Source organism: Siphateles boraxobius, unplaced genomic scaffold (genome assembly GCF_051911475.1).
Source record: "Siphateles boraxobius isolate OS27281-9 unplaced genomic scaffold, OSU_SipBor_1 137, whole genome shotgun sequence".
Taxonomy (NCBI): domain Eukaryota; kingdom Metazoa; phylum Chordata; class Actinopteri; order Cypriniformes; family Leuciscidae; genus Siphateles; species Siphateles boraxobius.
The window spans coordinates 1,859,711-1,877,500 of record NW_027508741.1 but is presented as its reverse complement, the minus strand read 5'-3'; the positions used below and the strand labels follow the sequence as shown (position 1 = coordinate 1,877,500).

Below are 17,790 nucleotides of genomic sequence, written 5' to 3'. Positions count from 1 at the left end.
TGCTCAAACTGATCAGTTTGGTGAAGTTTGATATTCGTTGTCCTGTAATGTGTGTGTGTGTTTGCTCAGAAACGAGGGTGTGTTGGGCTTCTACAAAGGCATGGTGCCAAACCTGATCCGGGTCACTCCGGCCTGCTGCATAACCTTTGTGGTTTATGAGAACGTTTCCCGATTCCTCCTGGACCGGCACCAGTGAACGACCGGACCTGAACCGGACCTGGGATGGGTCGTCCCGTCAGCGACAGTGTTTGGCGTCCACAGACATAAAGAAATAAATAAAACGACCAGAAAAACCTCTCTGGAAAACTGAACTGCATGATCCCACAGAGTTCAAAGTGTAATTTGTGTCGTCACTCCTCCAGAAACTGCAACTGGTGTGACATCATGCTGAATATGACAGATTGATTGATTATGTATGTTTTTTAAGTGGCTGTAAGTTATATTCTCTTAAAGGCTGTTTATTTTCATCTAATTAAAATGTGTAAAAAAACAAACCAGTTTTAAACTTTTAGTCAGGAGATGATAATGAATTGTGACGAATGATGAGTCGTGCGGCTATATTTGTGGCAATAGCAAACAATACATTGTATGGGTAAAAATGATTGATTTTTTTTTATGCCAAAAATCATTAGGATATTAAGTAAAGATCATGTTCCTTGAAGATATTTTGTTAAGTTCCTACCGTAAATATATAAAATATTTATTTTTGTGAGTGAATGCAGCAAAATCGAGAACATAAATGCACAACTTTAAATGCGATTTTCTCAATGTTTTGATTTTTTTGCACCCTCAGATTCCAGATTTTCAAATAGCTGTATCTCTGCCAAATATTATCCTATCCCAACAAACCATTAGTCAATGGAAAGCTTATTTATTCAGCTTTCAGTCAATGGTATAAATCTCAATTTAAAAAATTGACCCATGTGACTGGTTTTGTAGTCCAGGGTCACAATTCTGGTAAAAATAGGGCAGGGCAATATATTAAATATTCATTACATATTTGTGAACAATACAATAAGCGATTACTACATGAAAATTCTTACATACACACGCACAAAAAAAACTGCAGTGTTAAATTAACTCTCCTCAGAGTTAATTTGAGTCCACACTCAAGAGTGTTAAAATGAAGTCTGAAGCAGTTAGGGAGATAATTAAGTGATTAATTGAGTGATCATTGAACATTAGTGATGAACACCTGATGTTAACAAGCAGAATCACTGAAGGAAAGAGTCATCATTATGGTGATCAGTGTTTAGTTGGGCTCTTGTCTAAAAAAAGTAGTTTAAACATTTTAAGGCCAAGGGTAAAGAGCCCAACTAAAACAAACACTGATCAGCATAATGGTGATTAATTCAGTGATTCTGCTTATTATTCTCAGGTGTCTTCACTAATGGTCAATCATCACTCAATTATTCACTTAATTATCTCAGTATCTTTAACACTGCTTCAGATTTATCACTCTTGAGTGTGGAGTCAACTAAACTCTGAGGAGTTTTAATTTAACACTGGGGGTTTTGCTGTATAGCCCCTTTAATATGCTTAATCTTTATACAGTATCACAATTAATTTCTGTGAATCAATTCAATCCATTTCAAAGAATCAATTCAAAACTCTGATTCAAATATTCTTTTTTTATCACTTAAAGGTTAAAATGTTGTTAAAATAACTATCAATATTGAAAACTATTTGAAAAAATTGAATCTTTTTGTGGAATCTGATACATTTTATTTTTTCAGGATTCTTTAATTAGAAAATTCAACATTTATTTGAAATAGAATCTTTTGTAACATTATAAATGTCTTTACTGTCACGTCTTATCAATTTAATGTGTCCTTTCTGAAGAAAAGTATTAATTTCTTTTTTAAACACCATACAGACCACTACAAGTACATTTATTATGACTTATTTTATATAAATCCTATTTATATCCTTTAAGGTTCAGTCACATAAAACATTTAGAATCTAATTGGCTACAAAATATGTTAGGATGAAATTATGGTTCCTCTGATTAAGGGGGAAAATCAAGCCATTTCAGAGCAAATATTTATTGAAAATAGTGCTAAAAAGCAGAGACATTACAGTTTGGTCATATTGCCCAGTCCTTATGTTAATTCATCAGTGAAAATCAACACTAAAACTGTTTTATGTGTAAATCTGTTCCATCATTGTTGTATTGTTGGCCAAACCAAACCTCAGGCTTCATTCCTCAAACGCACAGATTTACTGAATCTGACATTTTCTGGCTCATTCCTGACATTTCTGTTAATGAGCTCAAATTCATGGCCTTCAAATTTGCTATGCTCATGGGTTATTAGCCAACGCTCTCTGAAGAACATGCACCCAAAGTTAGGAATTCTTTAAAAACTTTATTGACATTTTTTTTTAAAATGTAAAAAATATTTAAAACATTTAAAAAATATCCAACAAAATGTATTCAGAGTTTTTGCAGTGCCTTTCCAGACTCAAACTGTTCAATTCGAGACTTTTGCATCAGTTGGTTTGAAGACTCTGGGCCTCATTGATTAAACGTCTAGTTTCAAGTAATGCAATCGGACGTCAATTGGAGCTTTTATTTTTTTATGTTAATGACATTAATTAGATCGGAAACACTTCAGCTGCGCAATTTCATTTCAAGAAGATTATTTGCAATTTATAGATTTGACATCTGTAAGATGTTTTTTGTAACATAAAATGTACAAATGTTTTTCTGTAAATCAAATGTACACACATTTGAGAATTGATTTTCAAAGCAACGTTTGATAAAGAGGCTGAGATGATATGATTGTGCCGAGGACTGGTGAATGTCACTGCAATTATCAAACAAAATATCAAACCATGTGACAGAGAAATGATGCAGGAGCGTTTCACAGACAGCCACAGTCGTTCAGTAGATGCACGACCCATGTGTGACCCGTTGGGTTAATAAAAAAAAAAAAATTATAACCCAATGGCTGAGTTTGTCCATATTTGACCCAAATTTGGGTTTAAACAACCCAGCATTTTTTAGAGAGTGCCGTTTGGTTAGATGTCACTCAGATTTTGTGAGAGTTTGAAGAGTTTGGAAATGGAATGGACGGCCAGAAGACGCAGTAACGCTGATGATGATGATGATGATGATGAAGAGTTTCAGACACTCAGAGGAAGCTCTTCAATGATCACTCGAGACACTGATGTGTGTGTGTGTGTGAGTGACGAGGAAGAGTTTCAGACGCTCAGAGGAAGCTCTTCTATGATCACTCGAGACACTGATGTGTGTGTGTGTGTGTGTGTGTGTGTGTGAGTGAGTGATGAGGAAGAGTTTCAGACGCTCAGAGGAAGCTCTTCTATGATCACTCGAGACACTGATGTGTGTGTGTGTGTGTGTGTGTGAGTGATGAGGAAGAGTTTCAGACACTCAGAGGAAGCTCTTCTATGATCACTCGAGACACTGATGTGTGTGTGTGTGTGTGTGTGTGTGTGTGTGTGTGTGTGTGTGTGTGTGTGTGTGTGTGTGTGTGTGTGTGTGTGAGTGAGTGATGAGCAAGAGTTTCAGATGCTCAGAGGAAGCTCTTCTATGATCACTCGAGACACTGATGTGTGTGTGTGTGTGTGTGTGAGTGATGAGGAAGAGTTTCAGACGCTCAGAGGAAGCTCTTCTATGATCACTCGAGACACTGATGTGTGTGTGTGTGTGTGTGTGTGAGTGATGAGGAAGAGTTTCAGACGCTCAGAGGAAGCTCTTCTATCATCACTCGAGACACTGATGTGTGTGTGTGTGTGTGTTTGTGTGTGTGTGAGTGATGAGAAAGAGTTTCAGACGCCCAGAGGAAGCTCTTCTATGATCACTCGAGACACTGATGTGTGTGTGTGTGTGTGTGTGAGTGATGAGGAAGAGTTTCAGATGCTCAGAGGAAGCTCTTCTATGATCACTCGAGACACTGATGTGTGTGTGTGTGTGTGTGTGTGAGTGATGAGGAAGAGTTTCAGACGCTCAGAGGAAGCTCTTCTATGATCACTCGAGACACTGAGTTCCAGCCAGTAGAAGCGTCTCCGTGAGGATAATCTCCACATGTTCCCACCCACACCGCAACATCCACCAGGCCTTTCCCGACGACTCCACACACACCTTCCACTGAAACCAGCAGACACAGGGGAGTTACACGACACAGGACTAACATCCTTCCCTTGGGTCACTTTGACCCAAAATTATTTTTCTTTTCTTTTTTTAAATTGAGTGTTCATTAAAGACCCTTGGACTTTTGCCGCACTTGAAACACGAATACACTAAACTTTTTTTTTTTTTTTAACTTAAAGAAATAGTTCACCCAAAAATGTAAATTCTGTCAGTAATTACTCTCCCTCATGTTGTTCAACCCCGTAAGACCTTCGTTCATCTTCGGAACACAAATTAAAATATTTGTGATTAAATCTGAGAGCTGGATCACTCCTCCATAGGCTTCTAAGGGATTGAAACTTGTTCCCCAAAAAGTTATTAAAGACACTGTTAAAATAGTCCAAGTGACTACAGCGGCTCAATCTTAAGTTTATCAAGCGACGAGAATACTTTTTGTGCACAAAAACCCCCCAAAAATAACGACTTTATTTCAACTATTCATTTCCTTCTCTGTGGGCGTCGAGTGAGTTCACTAGTGTAACAGCGCAGCGCTTCTGTGTTGTACTTCACACACATCACACACATGACCAGCGTCGGCCAATAGTGAGTCTATGTGTGACGTAGCATTACACTATCTCACTACGCTAACTGACTCGAGGCCCACAGAGAAGGAAATGAATAGTTGAAATAAAATCGTTATTTTTGTTTGTTTTTGCACACCAAAAGTATTCTCGTCGCTTGATAAACTTAAGATTGAGCCACTGTAGTCACTTGGACTATTTTAACAGTGTCTTTAATAACTTTTCGGAGAACAAGTTTCAATCCCTTAGAAGCCTATGGAGGAGTGATCCAGCTCTCAGATTTAATCACAAATATTTTAATTTGTGTTCCGAAGATGAACGAAGGTCTTACGGGGTTGAACAACATGAGGGAGAGTAAATACTGACAGAATTTACATTTTTGGGTGAACTATCCCTTTAAAATGAAGTGTAACCTCATTCTGTTCCTGCTTTAAAGAGCTTGAACATTTAAGCATCATTGCTGACAACATAAATTCTGATTATTATTGTTCATCAGCAGGAAAAAATCATTCTGAAAGTGATTCCAACCACATAATTTCTCTCTGTCGTCATCATTATAGTGTGATTTTTTGACCGTTATGGTTATGGTTGTAGTGGGGTTCAGAGGTCACTAACCTGATGTGGTTCTGTGGATGTTGATGGTGTTGTTGAACTCTGGGCTTCCCTGGTCCAGGTAAATGATGGACTCCACAGGTAATGGAGACGCACATTCAGCCCCGTTGAAGGTGAAGTACCAGCGCTGGCAACACGCCGTCTTACACTTGAGCCTCAGTGAACCACTGAACAACACACGGAGAGAGCTGGACACTCGCTGCTTAGTGAACGTGCACTCCTGAGGAGGAAGAGGAGGATGAAGAAATCAGACATATACTGGAGAAAAAACTCCTGAGGAGGAAGAGGAGGATGAAGAAATCAGACATATACTGGAGAAAACACTCCTGAGGAGGAAGAGGAGGATGAAGAAACCAGACATATACTGGAGAAAACACTCCCGAGGAGGAAGAGGAGGAAGAGGAGGATGAAGAAACCGGACATATACTGGAGAAAACACTCCTGAGGAGGAAGAGGAGGAAGAGTAGGATGAAGAAACCAGACATATACTGGAGAAAACACTCCTGAGGAGGAAGAGGAGGATGAAGAAACCGGGCATGTACTGGAGAAAACACTCCCGAGGAGGAAGAGGAGGATGAAGAAACCAGACATATACTGGAGAAAACACTCCTGAGGAGGAAGAGGAGGAAGAGGAGGATTAAGAAACCGGGCATATACTGGAGAAAACACTCCTGAGGAGGAAGAGGAGGAAGAGGAGGATTAAGAAACCGGGCATATACTGGAGAAAACACTCCCGAGGAGGAAGAGGAGGATGAAGAAACCAGACATATACTGGAGAAAACACTCCTGAGGAGGAAGAGGAGGATGAAGAAACCGGACATATACTGGAGAAAACACACCCGAGGAGGAAGAGGAGGATGAAGAAATCAGACATATACTGGAGAAAACACTCCTGAGGAGGAAGAGGAGGATGAAGAGGAGGATGAAGAAACCGGACATATACTGGAGAAAACACTCCTGAAGAGGAAGAGGAGGATGAAGAAACCAGACATATACTGGAGAAAACACTCCTGAAGAGGAAGAGGAGAATGAAGAGGAGGATGAAGAAACCGGACATATACTGGAGAAAACGCTCCTGGGGAGGAAGAGGAGGATGACGAAACCAGACATATGCTGGAGAAAACACTCCCGAGGAGGAAGAGGAGGAAGAGGAGGAAGAGGAGGATGAAGAAACCGGACATATACTGGAGAAAACACTCCTGAGGAGGAAGAGGAGGAAGAGGAGGATGAAGAAACCAGACATATACTGGAGAAAACACTCCTGAGGAGGAAGAGGAGGATGAAGAAATCAGACATATACTGGAGAAAACACTCCTGAGGAGGAAGAGGAGGATGAAGAGGAGGATGAAGAAACCGGACATATACTGGAGAAAACACTCCTGAAGAGGAAGAGGAGGATGAAGAAACCAGACATATACTGGAGAAAACACTCCTGAAGAGGAAGAGGAGAATGAAGAGGAGGATGAAGAAACCGGACATATACTGGAGAAAACACTCCTGGGGAGGAAGAGGAGGATGAAGAAACCAGACATATGCTGGAGAAAACACTCCCGAGGAGGAAGAGGAGGAAGAGGAGGATGAAGAAACCGGACATATACTGGAGAAAACACTCCTGAGGAGGAAGTGGAGGAAGAGGAGGATGAAGAAACCAGACATATACTGGAGAAAACACTCCTGAGGAGGAAGAGGATGATGAAGAAACCGGACATATACTGGAGAAAACACTCCCGAGGAGGAAGAGGAGGATGAAGAAATCAGACATATACTGGAGAAAACACTCCTGAGGAGGAAGAGGAGGATGAAGAGGAGGATGAAGAAACCGGACATATACTGGAGAAGACACTCCTGAAGAGGAAGAGGAGGATGAACAAACCAGACATATGCTGGAGAAAACACTCCTGAGGAGGAAGAGGAGGAAGAGGAGGATGAAGAAACCAGACATATACTGGAGAAAACACTCCTGAGGAGGAAGAGGAGGATGAAGAAACCAGACATATACTGGAGAAAACACTCCTGAGGAGGAAGAGGATGAAGAGGAGGAAGAGGAGGATGAAGAAACCAGACATATACTGGAGAAAACACTCCTGAGGAGGAAGAGGAGGATGAAGAAACCAGGCATATACTGGAGAAAACACTCCCGAGGAGGAAGAGGAGGATGAAGAAACCGGACATATACTGGAGAAAACACTCCTTAGGAGGAAGAGGAGGAAGAGGAGGATGAAGAAACCAGACATATACTGGAGAAAACACTCCTGAAGAGGAAGAGGAGAAAGAGGAGGATGAAGAAACCAGACATATACTGGAGAAAACACTCCTGAGGAGGAAGAGGAGGAAGAGGAGGATGAAGAAACCAGACATATACTGGAGAAAACACTCCTGAGGAGGAAGAGGAGGAAGAGGAGGATGAAGAGGAAGAGGAGGATGAAGAAACCAGACATATACTGGAGAAAACACTCCTGAGGAGGAAGAGGAGGATGAAGAAACTGGACATACACTGGAGAAAACACTCCCGAGGAGGAAGAGGAGGATGAAGAAACCGGACATACACTGGAGAAAACACTCCTGAGGGGGAAGAGGAGGATGAAGAAACCAGACATATACTGGAGAAAACACTCCTGAGGAGGAAGAGGAGGATGAAGAAACCAGACATATACTGGAGAAAACACTCCTGAGGAGGAAGAGGATGAAGAGGAGGAAGAGGAGGATGAAGAAACCAGACATATACTGGAGAAAACACTCCCGAGGAGGAAGAGGAGGATGAAGAAACCGGACATATACTGGAGAAAACACTCCTTAGGAGGAAGAGGAGGAAGAGGAGGATGAAGAAACCAGACATATACTGGAGAAAACACTCCTGAAGAGGAAGAGGAGAAAGAGGAGGATGAAGAAACCAGACATATACTGGAGAAAACACTCCTGAGGAGGAAGAGGAGGATGAAGAAACCAGGCATATACTGGAGAAAACACTCCCGAGGAGGAAGAGGAGGATGAAGAAACCGGACATATACTGGAGAAAACACTCCTTAGGAGGAAGAGGAGGAAGAGGAGGATGAAGAAACCAGACATATACTGGAGAAAACACTCCTGAAGAGGAAGAGGAGAAAGAGGAGGATGAAGAAACCAGACATATACTGGAGAAAACACTCCTGAGGAGGAAGAGGAGGAAGAGGAGGAAGAGGAGGATGAAGAAACCAGACATATACTGGAGAAAACACTCCTGAGGGGGAAGAGGAGGATGAAGAAACCGGACATATACTGGAGAAAACACTCCCGAGGAGGAAGAGGAGGATGAAGAAACCGGACATATACTGGAGAAAACACTCCTGAGGAGGAAGAGGAGGAAGAGGAGGATGAAGAAACCAGACATATACTGGAGAAAACACTCCTGAGGGGGAAGAGGATGAAGGATGAAGAAACCAGACACATACTGGAGAAAACACTCCCGAGGAGGAAGAGGAGGATGAAGAAACCAGACATATACTGGAGAAAACACTCCTGAGGAGGAAGAGGAGGAAGAGGAGGATGAAGAGGAAGAGGAGGATGAAGAAACCAGACATATACTGGAGAAAACACTCCTGAGGAGGAAGAGGAGGATGAAGAAACTGGACATACACTGGAGAAAACACTCCCGAGGAGGAAGAGGAGGATGAAGAAACCGGACATACACTGGAGAAAACACTCCTGAGGGGGAAGAGGAGGATGAAGAAACCAGACATATACTGGAGAAAACACTCCTGAGGAGGAAGAGGAGGATGAAGAAACCAGACATATACTGGAGAAAACACTCCTGAGGAGGAAGAGGATGAAGAGGAGGAAGAGGAGGATGAAGAAACCAGACATATACTGGAGAAAACACTCCCGAGGAGGAAGAGGAGGATGAAGAAACCGGACATATACTGGAGAAAACACTCCTTAGGAGGAAGAGGAGGAAGAGGAGGATGAAGAAACCAGACATATACTGGAGAAAACACTCCTGAAGAGGAAGAGGAGAAAGAGGAGGATGAAGAAACCAGACATATACTGGAGAAAACACTCCTGAGGAGGAAGAGGAGGATGAAGAAACCGGACATATACTGGAGAAAACACTCCTTAGGAGGAAGAGGAGGAAGAGGAGGATGAAGAAACCAGACATATACTGGAGAAAACACTCCTGAAGAGGAAGAGGAGAAAGAGGAGGATGAAGAAACCAGACATATACTGGAGAAAACACTCCTGAGGAGGAAGAGGAGGAAGAGGAGGAAGAGGAGGATGAAGAAACCAGACATATACTGGAGAAAACACTCCTGAGGGGGAAGAGGAGGATGAAGAAACCGGACATATACTGGAGAAAACACTCCCGAGGAGGAAGAGGAGGATGAAGAAACCGGACATATACTGGAGAAAACACTCCTGAGGAGGAAGAGGAGGAAGAGGAGGATGAAGAAACCAGACATATACTGGAGAAAACACTCCTGAGGGGGAAGAGGATGAAGGATGAAGAAACCAGACACATACTGGAGAAAACACTCCTGAGGAGGAAGAGGAGGATGAAGAAACCGGACAAATACTGGAGAAAACACTCCTGAGGAGGAAGAGGAGGATGAAGAAATCAGACATATACTGGAGAAAACACTCCTGAGGGGGAAGAGGAGGATGAAGAAACCGGACAAATACTGGAGAAAACACTCCCGAGGAGGAAGAGGAGGAGGAAGAAACCGGACATACACTGGAGAAAACACTCCTGAGGAGGAAGAGGAGGATGAAGAAACCAGACATATACTGGAGAAAACACTCCTGAGGGGGAAGAGGAGGATGAAGAAACCGGACAAATACTGGAGAAAACACTCCCGAGGAGGAAGAGGAGGATGAAGAAACCAGACATATACTGGAGAAAACACTCCTGAGGAGGAAGAGGAGGATGAAGAAACCGGATATATACTGGAGAAAACACTCCTGAGGAGGAAGAGGAGGATGAAGAAACCGGACAAATACTGGAGAAAACACTCCTGAGGAGGAAGAGGAGGATGAAGAAATCAGACATATACTGGAGAAAACACTCCCGAGGAGGAAGAGGAGGATGAAGCAACCGGACATATACTGGAGAAAACACTCCCGAGGAGGGAGAGGAGGATGAAGAAACCGGACAAATACTGGAGAAAACACTCCTGAGGAGGAAGAGGAGGATGAAGAAATCAGACATATACTGGAGAAAACACTCCTGAGGGGGAAGAGGAGGATGAAGAAACCGGACAAATACTGGAGAAAACACTCCCGAGGAGGAAGAGGAGGATGAAGAAACCGGACATACACTGGAGAAAACACCCCTGAGGAGGAAGAGGATGAAGAAACCGGACATATACTGGAGAAAACACCCCTGAGGAGAAAGAGGAGGATGAGGAAACCAGACATATACTGGAGAAAACACTCCTGAGGAGGAAGAGGATGAAGAAACCGGACATATACTGGAGAAAACACCCCTGAGGAGAAAGAGGAGGATGAAGAAACCAGACATATACTGGAGAAAACACTCCTGAGGGGGAAGAGGAGGATGAAGAAACCGGACATATACTGGAGAAAACACTCCTGAGGAGGAAGAGGATGAAGAAACCGGACATATACTGGAGAAAACACCCCTGAGGAGAAAGAGGAGGATGAAGAAACCAGACATATACTGGAGAAAACACTCCTGAGGAGGAAGAGGATGAAGAAACCGGACATATACTGGAGAAAACACCCCTGAGGAGAAAGAGGAGGATGAAGAAACCAGACATATACTGGAGAAAACACTCCTGAGGAGGAAGAGGATGAAGAAACCGGACATATACTGGAGAAAACACCCCTGAGGAGAAAGAGGAGGATGAAGAAACCAGACATATACTGGAGAAAACACTCCCGAGGAGGAAGATGAGGAAGAGGAGGATGAAGAAACCGGACATATACTGGAGAAAACACTCCCGAGGAGGAAGATGAGGAAGAGGAGGATGAAGAAACCGGACATATACTGGAGAAAACACTCCCGAGGAGGAAGAGGAGGATGAAGAAACCGGACATATACTGGAGAAAATACTCCCGAGGAGGAAGAGGAGGATGAAGAAACCGGATATACACTGGAGAAAACACTCCTGAGGAGGAAGAGGAGGATGAAGAGGAGGATGAAGAAACCGGACATATACTGGAGAAGACACTCCTGAAGAGGAAGAGGAGGATGAAGAAACCAGACATATACTGGAGAAAACACTCCTGAGGAGGAAGAGGAGGATGAAGAAACCGGACATATATTGGAGAAAACACTCCCGAGGAGGAAGAAGAGAATGAAGAGGAGGATGAAGAAACCAGACATATACTGGAGAAAACACTCCCGAGGAAGAAGAGGAGGATGAAGAAACCAGACATATACTGGAGAAAACACTCCCGAGGAGGAAGAGGAGGATGAAGACACCAGACATATACTGGAGAAAACACTCCTGAGGAGGAAGAGGAGGATGAAGAGGAGGATGAAGAAACCAGACGTATACTGGAGAAGACACTCCTGAGGAGGAAGAGGAGGATGAAGAAACCAGACATATACTGGAGAAAACACTCCTGAGGAGGAAGAGGAGGATGAAGAAACCAGACATATACTGGAGAAAACACTCCTGAGGAGGAAGAGGAGGATGAAGAAACCAGACATATACTGGAGAAAACACTCCTGAGGAGGAAGAGGAGGATGAAGAAACCAGACATATACTGGAGAAAACACTCCTGAGGAGGAAGAGGAGGATGAAGAAACCAGACATATACTGGAGAAAACACTCCTGAGGAGGAAGAGGAGGATGAAGAAACCAGACATATACTGGAGAAATCACTCCCGAGGAGGAAGAGGATGATGAAGAAACCGGAAATATACTGGAGAAAACAATCCTGAGGAGGAAGAGGAGGAAGAGGAGGATGAGGAGGAAGAGGAGGATGAGGAGGAAGAGGAGGAAGAGGATCTCTTACTGTGATTTTCCCCAGGTCGATGCCGTAGTTGAGCGCGTTCCAGGCGCACTGCTTATAGTTGTGTTTCCAGGGCTCCTCAAACCTCTCCGTCACACACTCCCCCTTCTGTCCTCTCGCCCCGTCTCGCCCCGGGACACCCGGAGTGCCTGGGATCCCGTTCACTCCCGGATTCCCATCTCTTCCCGGGGGGCCGGCGGGACCCTGGAGGCAGCTGGAGAACTGCAACACAAGATTCAACAGCTAAACTCTAGTCCGTGTAAAGCGTCAGGAGTGAGTCTCTCTTACTGATGAGAAAAACATGCAGTGGCTGAAACTCTTTCGCACAGTGTTACTAAAGAGCATGGAGAGGAAACTGGTGCATGAAGACACACTCATTTATCCATTCAGGCTGTAAAACACACGTTAATTCATGCTATCAACATGCTAAACATGTTAACATGCTAATTAATGCTAGCAATGTGTTAAAACATGCTAGCAACATGTTAATTAATGTTAACATGCTAATTCATGCTAACAATGTGTTAAAACATGATAGCAATGTGATAATTCAGGCAAGCTATATGCTAATTCATGCTAGCAACATGTTAAAACATGTTAACATGCTAATTCATGCTAGCATGCTAATTCATACTAGAGATGTGTTAAAACATGCTAGCAACATGCTAATTCATACTAGCAAAATGCTAAAAACATGTTAATTCATGCTGACAATGTGTTTAAACATGTTAACAACATGCTAAAACATGTTAACAAGCTAATTCATGCTAGCAATGTGCTAAAACATGTTAGCAACATGTTAAAAAATGCTAAAATCATATTAGCAACATTATAAAACATGCTAAGATTATATTAGCAACATGTTAAAACATGGTACGATCATGATATCATTGTACTAAAACATGTTAACATGGTTATTAATTCTGGCAAATTTAAATATGCTAGCAACATGCTTATTCATGCCAGCGATATGCTAAATAATGTTAAAAAAATGCCAATGCATGCAAGCAACATGTTAATTCATGCTAGCACTGTACTAAATCCTGCTATTAACATGCTAATTCACGCTAGCAACATGTTAATTCTGTTAGTTATGTTACGTGATTCATTCTAGCAATGTATTAAAACATGGAGACGGACTCATCTGTCTATTCTGGCTGTAAAACGCCAGGTCATTATTATTGAGGTTCATTAAATGCTTCCTTCTCTGATTACACACAGCTGTTCACAGTCTCAGATAAACGGCCATTTAGTGACGCAACACCCACACAGTGTTACTTACTGTGTATTAAAGGCCCATTTATTCACTGTAAAAACATCTAAACTCTTTATGTTGACTTGACAAAGCCATCTGTTTAAGCTGCTTCTTCTTTTGAGACTAATGTTGGTATTTAATCTAATCTAGATTAAACGCATCTCTTCAACCTGGCATACACAAAGAACACTATAGGCTACATTCCTATTATTCAAATCAGTTAAATGATTATTAGGCTGCATTCATTTATTGTGGCTTTATTTCGTTGAGTTCTGGCTTTATTTCGTTCTGTTGTGACTTTTCTTTGTGTTGTGACTTAATTTAGTTTTATTGTGACTTTACTTAATTGTGTTGTGACTTAATTTCGTTGTGTTGTGACTTTACTTCATTGTGTTGTGACTTTAGTTCGTTTTGTTGTGACTTTATTTCGTTCTGTTGTGACTTTTCTTTGTGTTGTGACTTGACTTTATTGTGTTGTGACTTTATTTCGTTGTGTTGTGACTTTACTTCATTGTGTTGTGACTTTACTTCATTGTGTTGTGACTTTACTTCATTGTGTTGTGACTTTACTTCATTGTGTTGTGACTTTAGTTCGTTGTGTTGTGACTTTACTTCATTGTGTTGTGACTTTTCTTTGTGTTGTGACTTGACTTTATTGTGTTGTGACTTTATTTCGTTGTGTTGTGACTTTATTTCTTTGTGTTGTGACTTGACTTTATTGTGTTGTGACTTGACTTTATTGTGTTGTGACTTTATTTCGTTGTGTTGTGACTTTATTTCATTGTGTTGTGACTTTATTTCGTTCTGTTGTGACTTTTCTTTGTGTTGTGACTTAATTTAGTTTTATTGTGACTTTACTTAATTGTGTTGTGACTTAATTTCGTTGTGTTGTGACTTTACTTCATTGTGTTGTGACTTTAGTTCGTTTTGTTGTGACTTTATTTCGTTCTGTTGTGACTTTTCTTTGTGTTGTGACTTGACTTTATTGTGTTGTGACTTTAGTTCGTTGTGTTGTGACTTTACTTCATTGTGTTGTGACTTTAGTTCGTTTTGTTGTGACTTTATTTCGTTCTGTTGTGACTTTTCTTTGTGTTGTGACTTGACTTTATTGTGTTGTGACTTTAGTTCGTTGTGTTGTGACTTTACTTCATTGTGTTGTGACTTTACTTCATTGTGTTGTGACTTTACTTCATTGTGTTGTGACTTTACTTCATTGTGTTGTGACTTTACTTCATTGTGTTGTGACTTTACTTCATTGTGTTGTGACTTAATTTCGTTGTGTTGTGACTTAATTTCGTTGTGTTGTGACTTTACTTCATTGTGTTGTGACTTTAGTTCGTTGTGTTGTGACTTTACTTCATTGTGTTGTGACTTTTCTTTGTGTTGTGACTTGACTTTATTGTGTTGTGACTTTATTTCGTTGTGTTGTGACTTTACTTCATTGTGTTGTGACTTTTCTTTGTGTTGTGACTTGACTTTATTGTGTTGTGACTTTATTTCTTTGTGTTGTGACTTTATTTCGTTGTGTTGTGACTTTATTTCGTTGTGTTGTGACTTTACTTCATTGTGTTGTGACTTAATTTCGTTGTGTTGTGACTTTACTTCATTGTGTTGTGACTTTAGTTCGTTTTGTTGTGACTTTATTTCGTTCTGTTGTGACTTTTCTTTGTGTTGTGACTTAATTTAGTTTTATTGTGACTTTACTTAATTGTGTTGACTTAATTTCGTTGTGTTGTGACTTTACTTCATTGTGTTGTGACTTTAGTTCGTTTTGTTGTGACTTTAGTTCGTTTTGTTGTGACTTTATTTCGTTGTGTTGTGACTTTACTTCATTGTGTTGTGACTTAATTTCGTTGTGTTGTGACTTTATTTCGTTGTGGCTTTATTTCGTTGTGTTGTGACTTTACTTCATTGTGTTGTGACTTTTCTTTGTGTTGTGACTTGACTTTATTGTGTTGTGACTTTATTTCGTTGTGTTGTGACTTTACTTCATTGTGTTGTGACTTTTCTTTGTGTTGTGACTTGACTTTATTGTGTTGTGACTTTATTTCGTTGTGTTGTGACTTTATTTCGTTGTGTTGTGACTTTACTTCATTGTGTTGTGACTTTAGTTCGTTTTGTTGTGACTTTATTTCGTTGTGTTGTGACTTTACTTCATTGTGTTGTGACTTTACTTCATTGTGTTGTGACTTAATTTTGTTGTGTTGTGACTTTAGTTCGTTGTGTTGTGACTTTACTTCATTGTGTTGTGACTTTATTTCGTTGTGTTGTGACTTTACTTCATTGTGTTGTGACTTTATTTCGTTGTGTTGTGACTTTACTTCATTGTGTTGTGACTTTACTTCATTGTGTTGTGACTTAATTTAGTTGTGTTGTGACTTTAGTTCGTTGTGTTGTGACTTTACTTCATTGTGTTGTGACTTAATTTAGTTGTGTTGTGACTTTAGTTCGTTGTGTTGTGACTTTACTTCATTGTGTTGTGACTTTAGTTCGTTGTGTTGTGACTTTACTTCATTGTGTTGTGACTTTTCTTTGTGTTGTGACTTGACTTTATTGTGTTGTGACTTTATTTCGTTGTGTTGTGACTTTATTTCGTTGTGTTGTGACTTTACTTCATTGTGTTGTGACTTTATTTCGTTCTGTTGTGACTTTATTTCGTTGTGTTGTGACTTTAGTTCATTGTGTTGTGACTTTACTTCATTGTGTTGTGACTTTTCTTTGTGTTGTGACTTTATTTCGTTGTGTTGTGACTTTACTTCATTGTGTTGTGACTTTTCTTTGTGTTGTGACTTGACTTTACTGTGTTGTGACTTTATTTCGTTGTGTTGTGACTTTATTTCGTTGTGTTGTGACTTTACTTCATTGTGTTGTGACTTTATTTCGTTGTGTTGTGACTTTATTTCGTTGTGTTGTGACTTTAGTTCATTGTGTTGTGACTTTACTTCATTGTGTTGTGACTTTACTTCATTGTGTTGTGACTTAATTTCGTTGTGTTGTGACTTTAGTTCGTTGTGTTGTGACTTTACTTCATTGTGTTGTGACTTTATTTCGTTGTGTTGTGACTTTACTTCATTGTGTTGTGACTTTACTTCATTGTGTTGTGACTTTACTTCATTGTGTTGTGACTTAATTTCGTTGTGTTGTGACTTTAGTTCGTTGTATTGTGACTTTACTTCATTGTGTTGTGACTTTATTTCGTTGTGTTGTGACTTTACTTCATTGTGTTGTGACTTTACTTCATTGTGTTGTGACTTTACTTCATTGTGTTGTGACTTTACTTCATTGTGTTGTGACTTTAGTTCGTTGTGTTGTGACTTTAGTTCGTTGTGTTGTGACTTTAGTTCGTTGTGTTGTGACTTTAGTTCGTTGTGTTGTGACTTTACTTCATTGTGTTGTGACTTTAGTTCGTTTTGTTGTGACTTTATTTCGTTCTGTTGTGACTTTTCTTTGTGTTGTGACTTAATTTAGTTTTATTGTAACTTTACTTAATTGTGTTGACTTAATTTCGTTGTGTTGTGACTTTACTTCATTGTGTTGTGACTTTAGTTCGTTTTGTTGTGACTTTAGTTCGTTTTGTTGTGACTTTATTTCGTTGTGTTGTGACTTTACTTCATTGTGTTGTGACTTTAGTTCGTTTTGTTGTGACTTTATTTCGTTGTGTTGTGACTTTTCTTTGTGTTGTGACTTTACTTCATTGTGTTGTGACTTTACTTCATTGTGTTGTGACTTAATTTCGTTGTGTTGTGACTTTACTTCATTGTGTTGTGACTTAATTTCGTTGTGTTGTGACTTTACTTCATTGTGTTGTGACTACTTCATTGTGTTGTGACTTTAGTTCGTTGTGTTGTGACTTTACTTCATTGTGTTGTGACTTTAGTTCGTTTTGTTGTGACTTTATTTCGTTCTGTTGTGACTTTTCTTTGTGTTGTGACTTAATTTAGTTTTATTGTGACTTTACTTAATTGTGTTGACTTAATTTCGTTGTGTTGTGACTTTACTTCATTGTGTTGTGACTTTAGTTTGTTTTGTTGTGACTTTAGTTCGTTTTGTTGTGACTTTATTTCGTTGTGTTGTGACTTTACTTCGTTGTGTTGTGACTTAATTTCGTTGTGTTGTGACTTTACTTCATTGTGTTGTGACTTAATTTCGTTGTGTTGTGACTTTACTTCGTTGTGTTGTGACTTAATTTCGTTGTGTTGTGACTTTACTTCATTGTGTTGTGACTTAATTTCGTTGTGTTGTGACTTTACTTCGTTGTGTTGTGACTTAATTTCGTTGTGTTGTGACTTTATTTC

At 40.3% G+C, this 17,790-nt stretch overlaps 2 protein-coding genes across 2 annotated transcripts in view; one reads left to right on the top strand and one right to left on the bottom strand.

Moving 5' to 3' along the window:
- slc25a32b (solute carrier family 25 member 32b) overlaps positions 1-494 on the top strand; it is a 24,188-nt gene extending 23,694 nt beyond the window's left edge. Inside the window, exon 8 of the mRNA XM_077229987.1 lies at positions 70-494. Coding sequence (XP_077086102.1) covers positions 70-196 — 127 coding nt within the window. The 3' untranslated portion in view covers positions 197-494. The remainder of the gene's footprint in view (positions 1-69) is intronic.
- A 1,855-nt stretch (positions 495-2,349) lies between these two features.
- The window catches only part of cthrc1b (collagen triple helix repeat containing 1b), a 35,886-nt gene continuing 20,445 nt past the window's right edge, over positions 2,350-17,790 (bottom strand). Inside the window, exons 2-4 of the mRNA XM_077229983.1 lie at positions 12,244-12,462; positions 5,290-5,506; positions 2,350-4,111 (exon numbers count right to left, since the gene is read on the bottom strand). Of these exons, the coding sequence (XP_077086098.1) occupies positions 3,963-4,111; positions 5,290-5,506; positions 12,244-12,462 (585 nt within the window). The 3' untranslated portion in view covers positions 2,350-3,962. The remainder of the gene's footprint in view (positions 4,112-5,289; positions 5,507-12,243; positions 12,463-17,790) is intronic.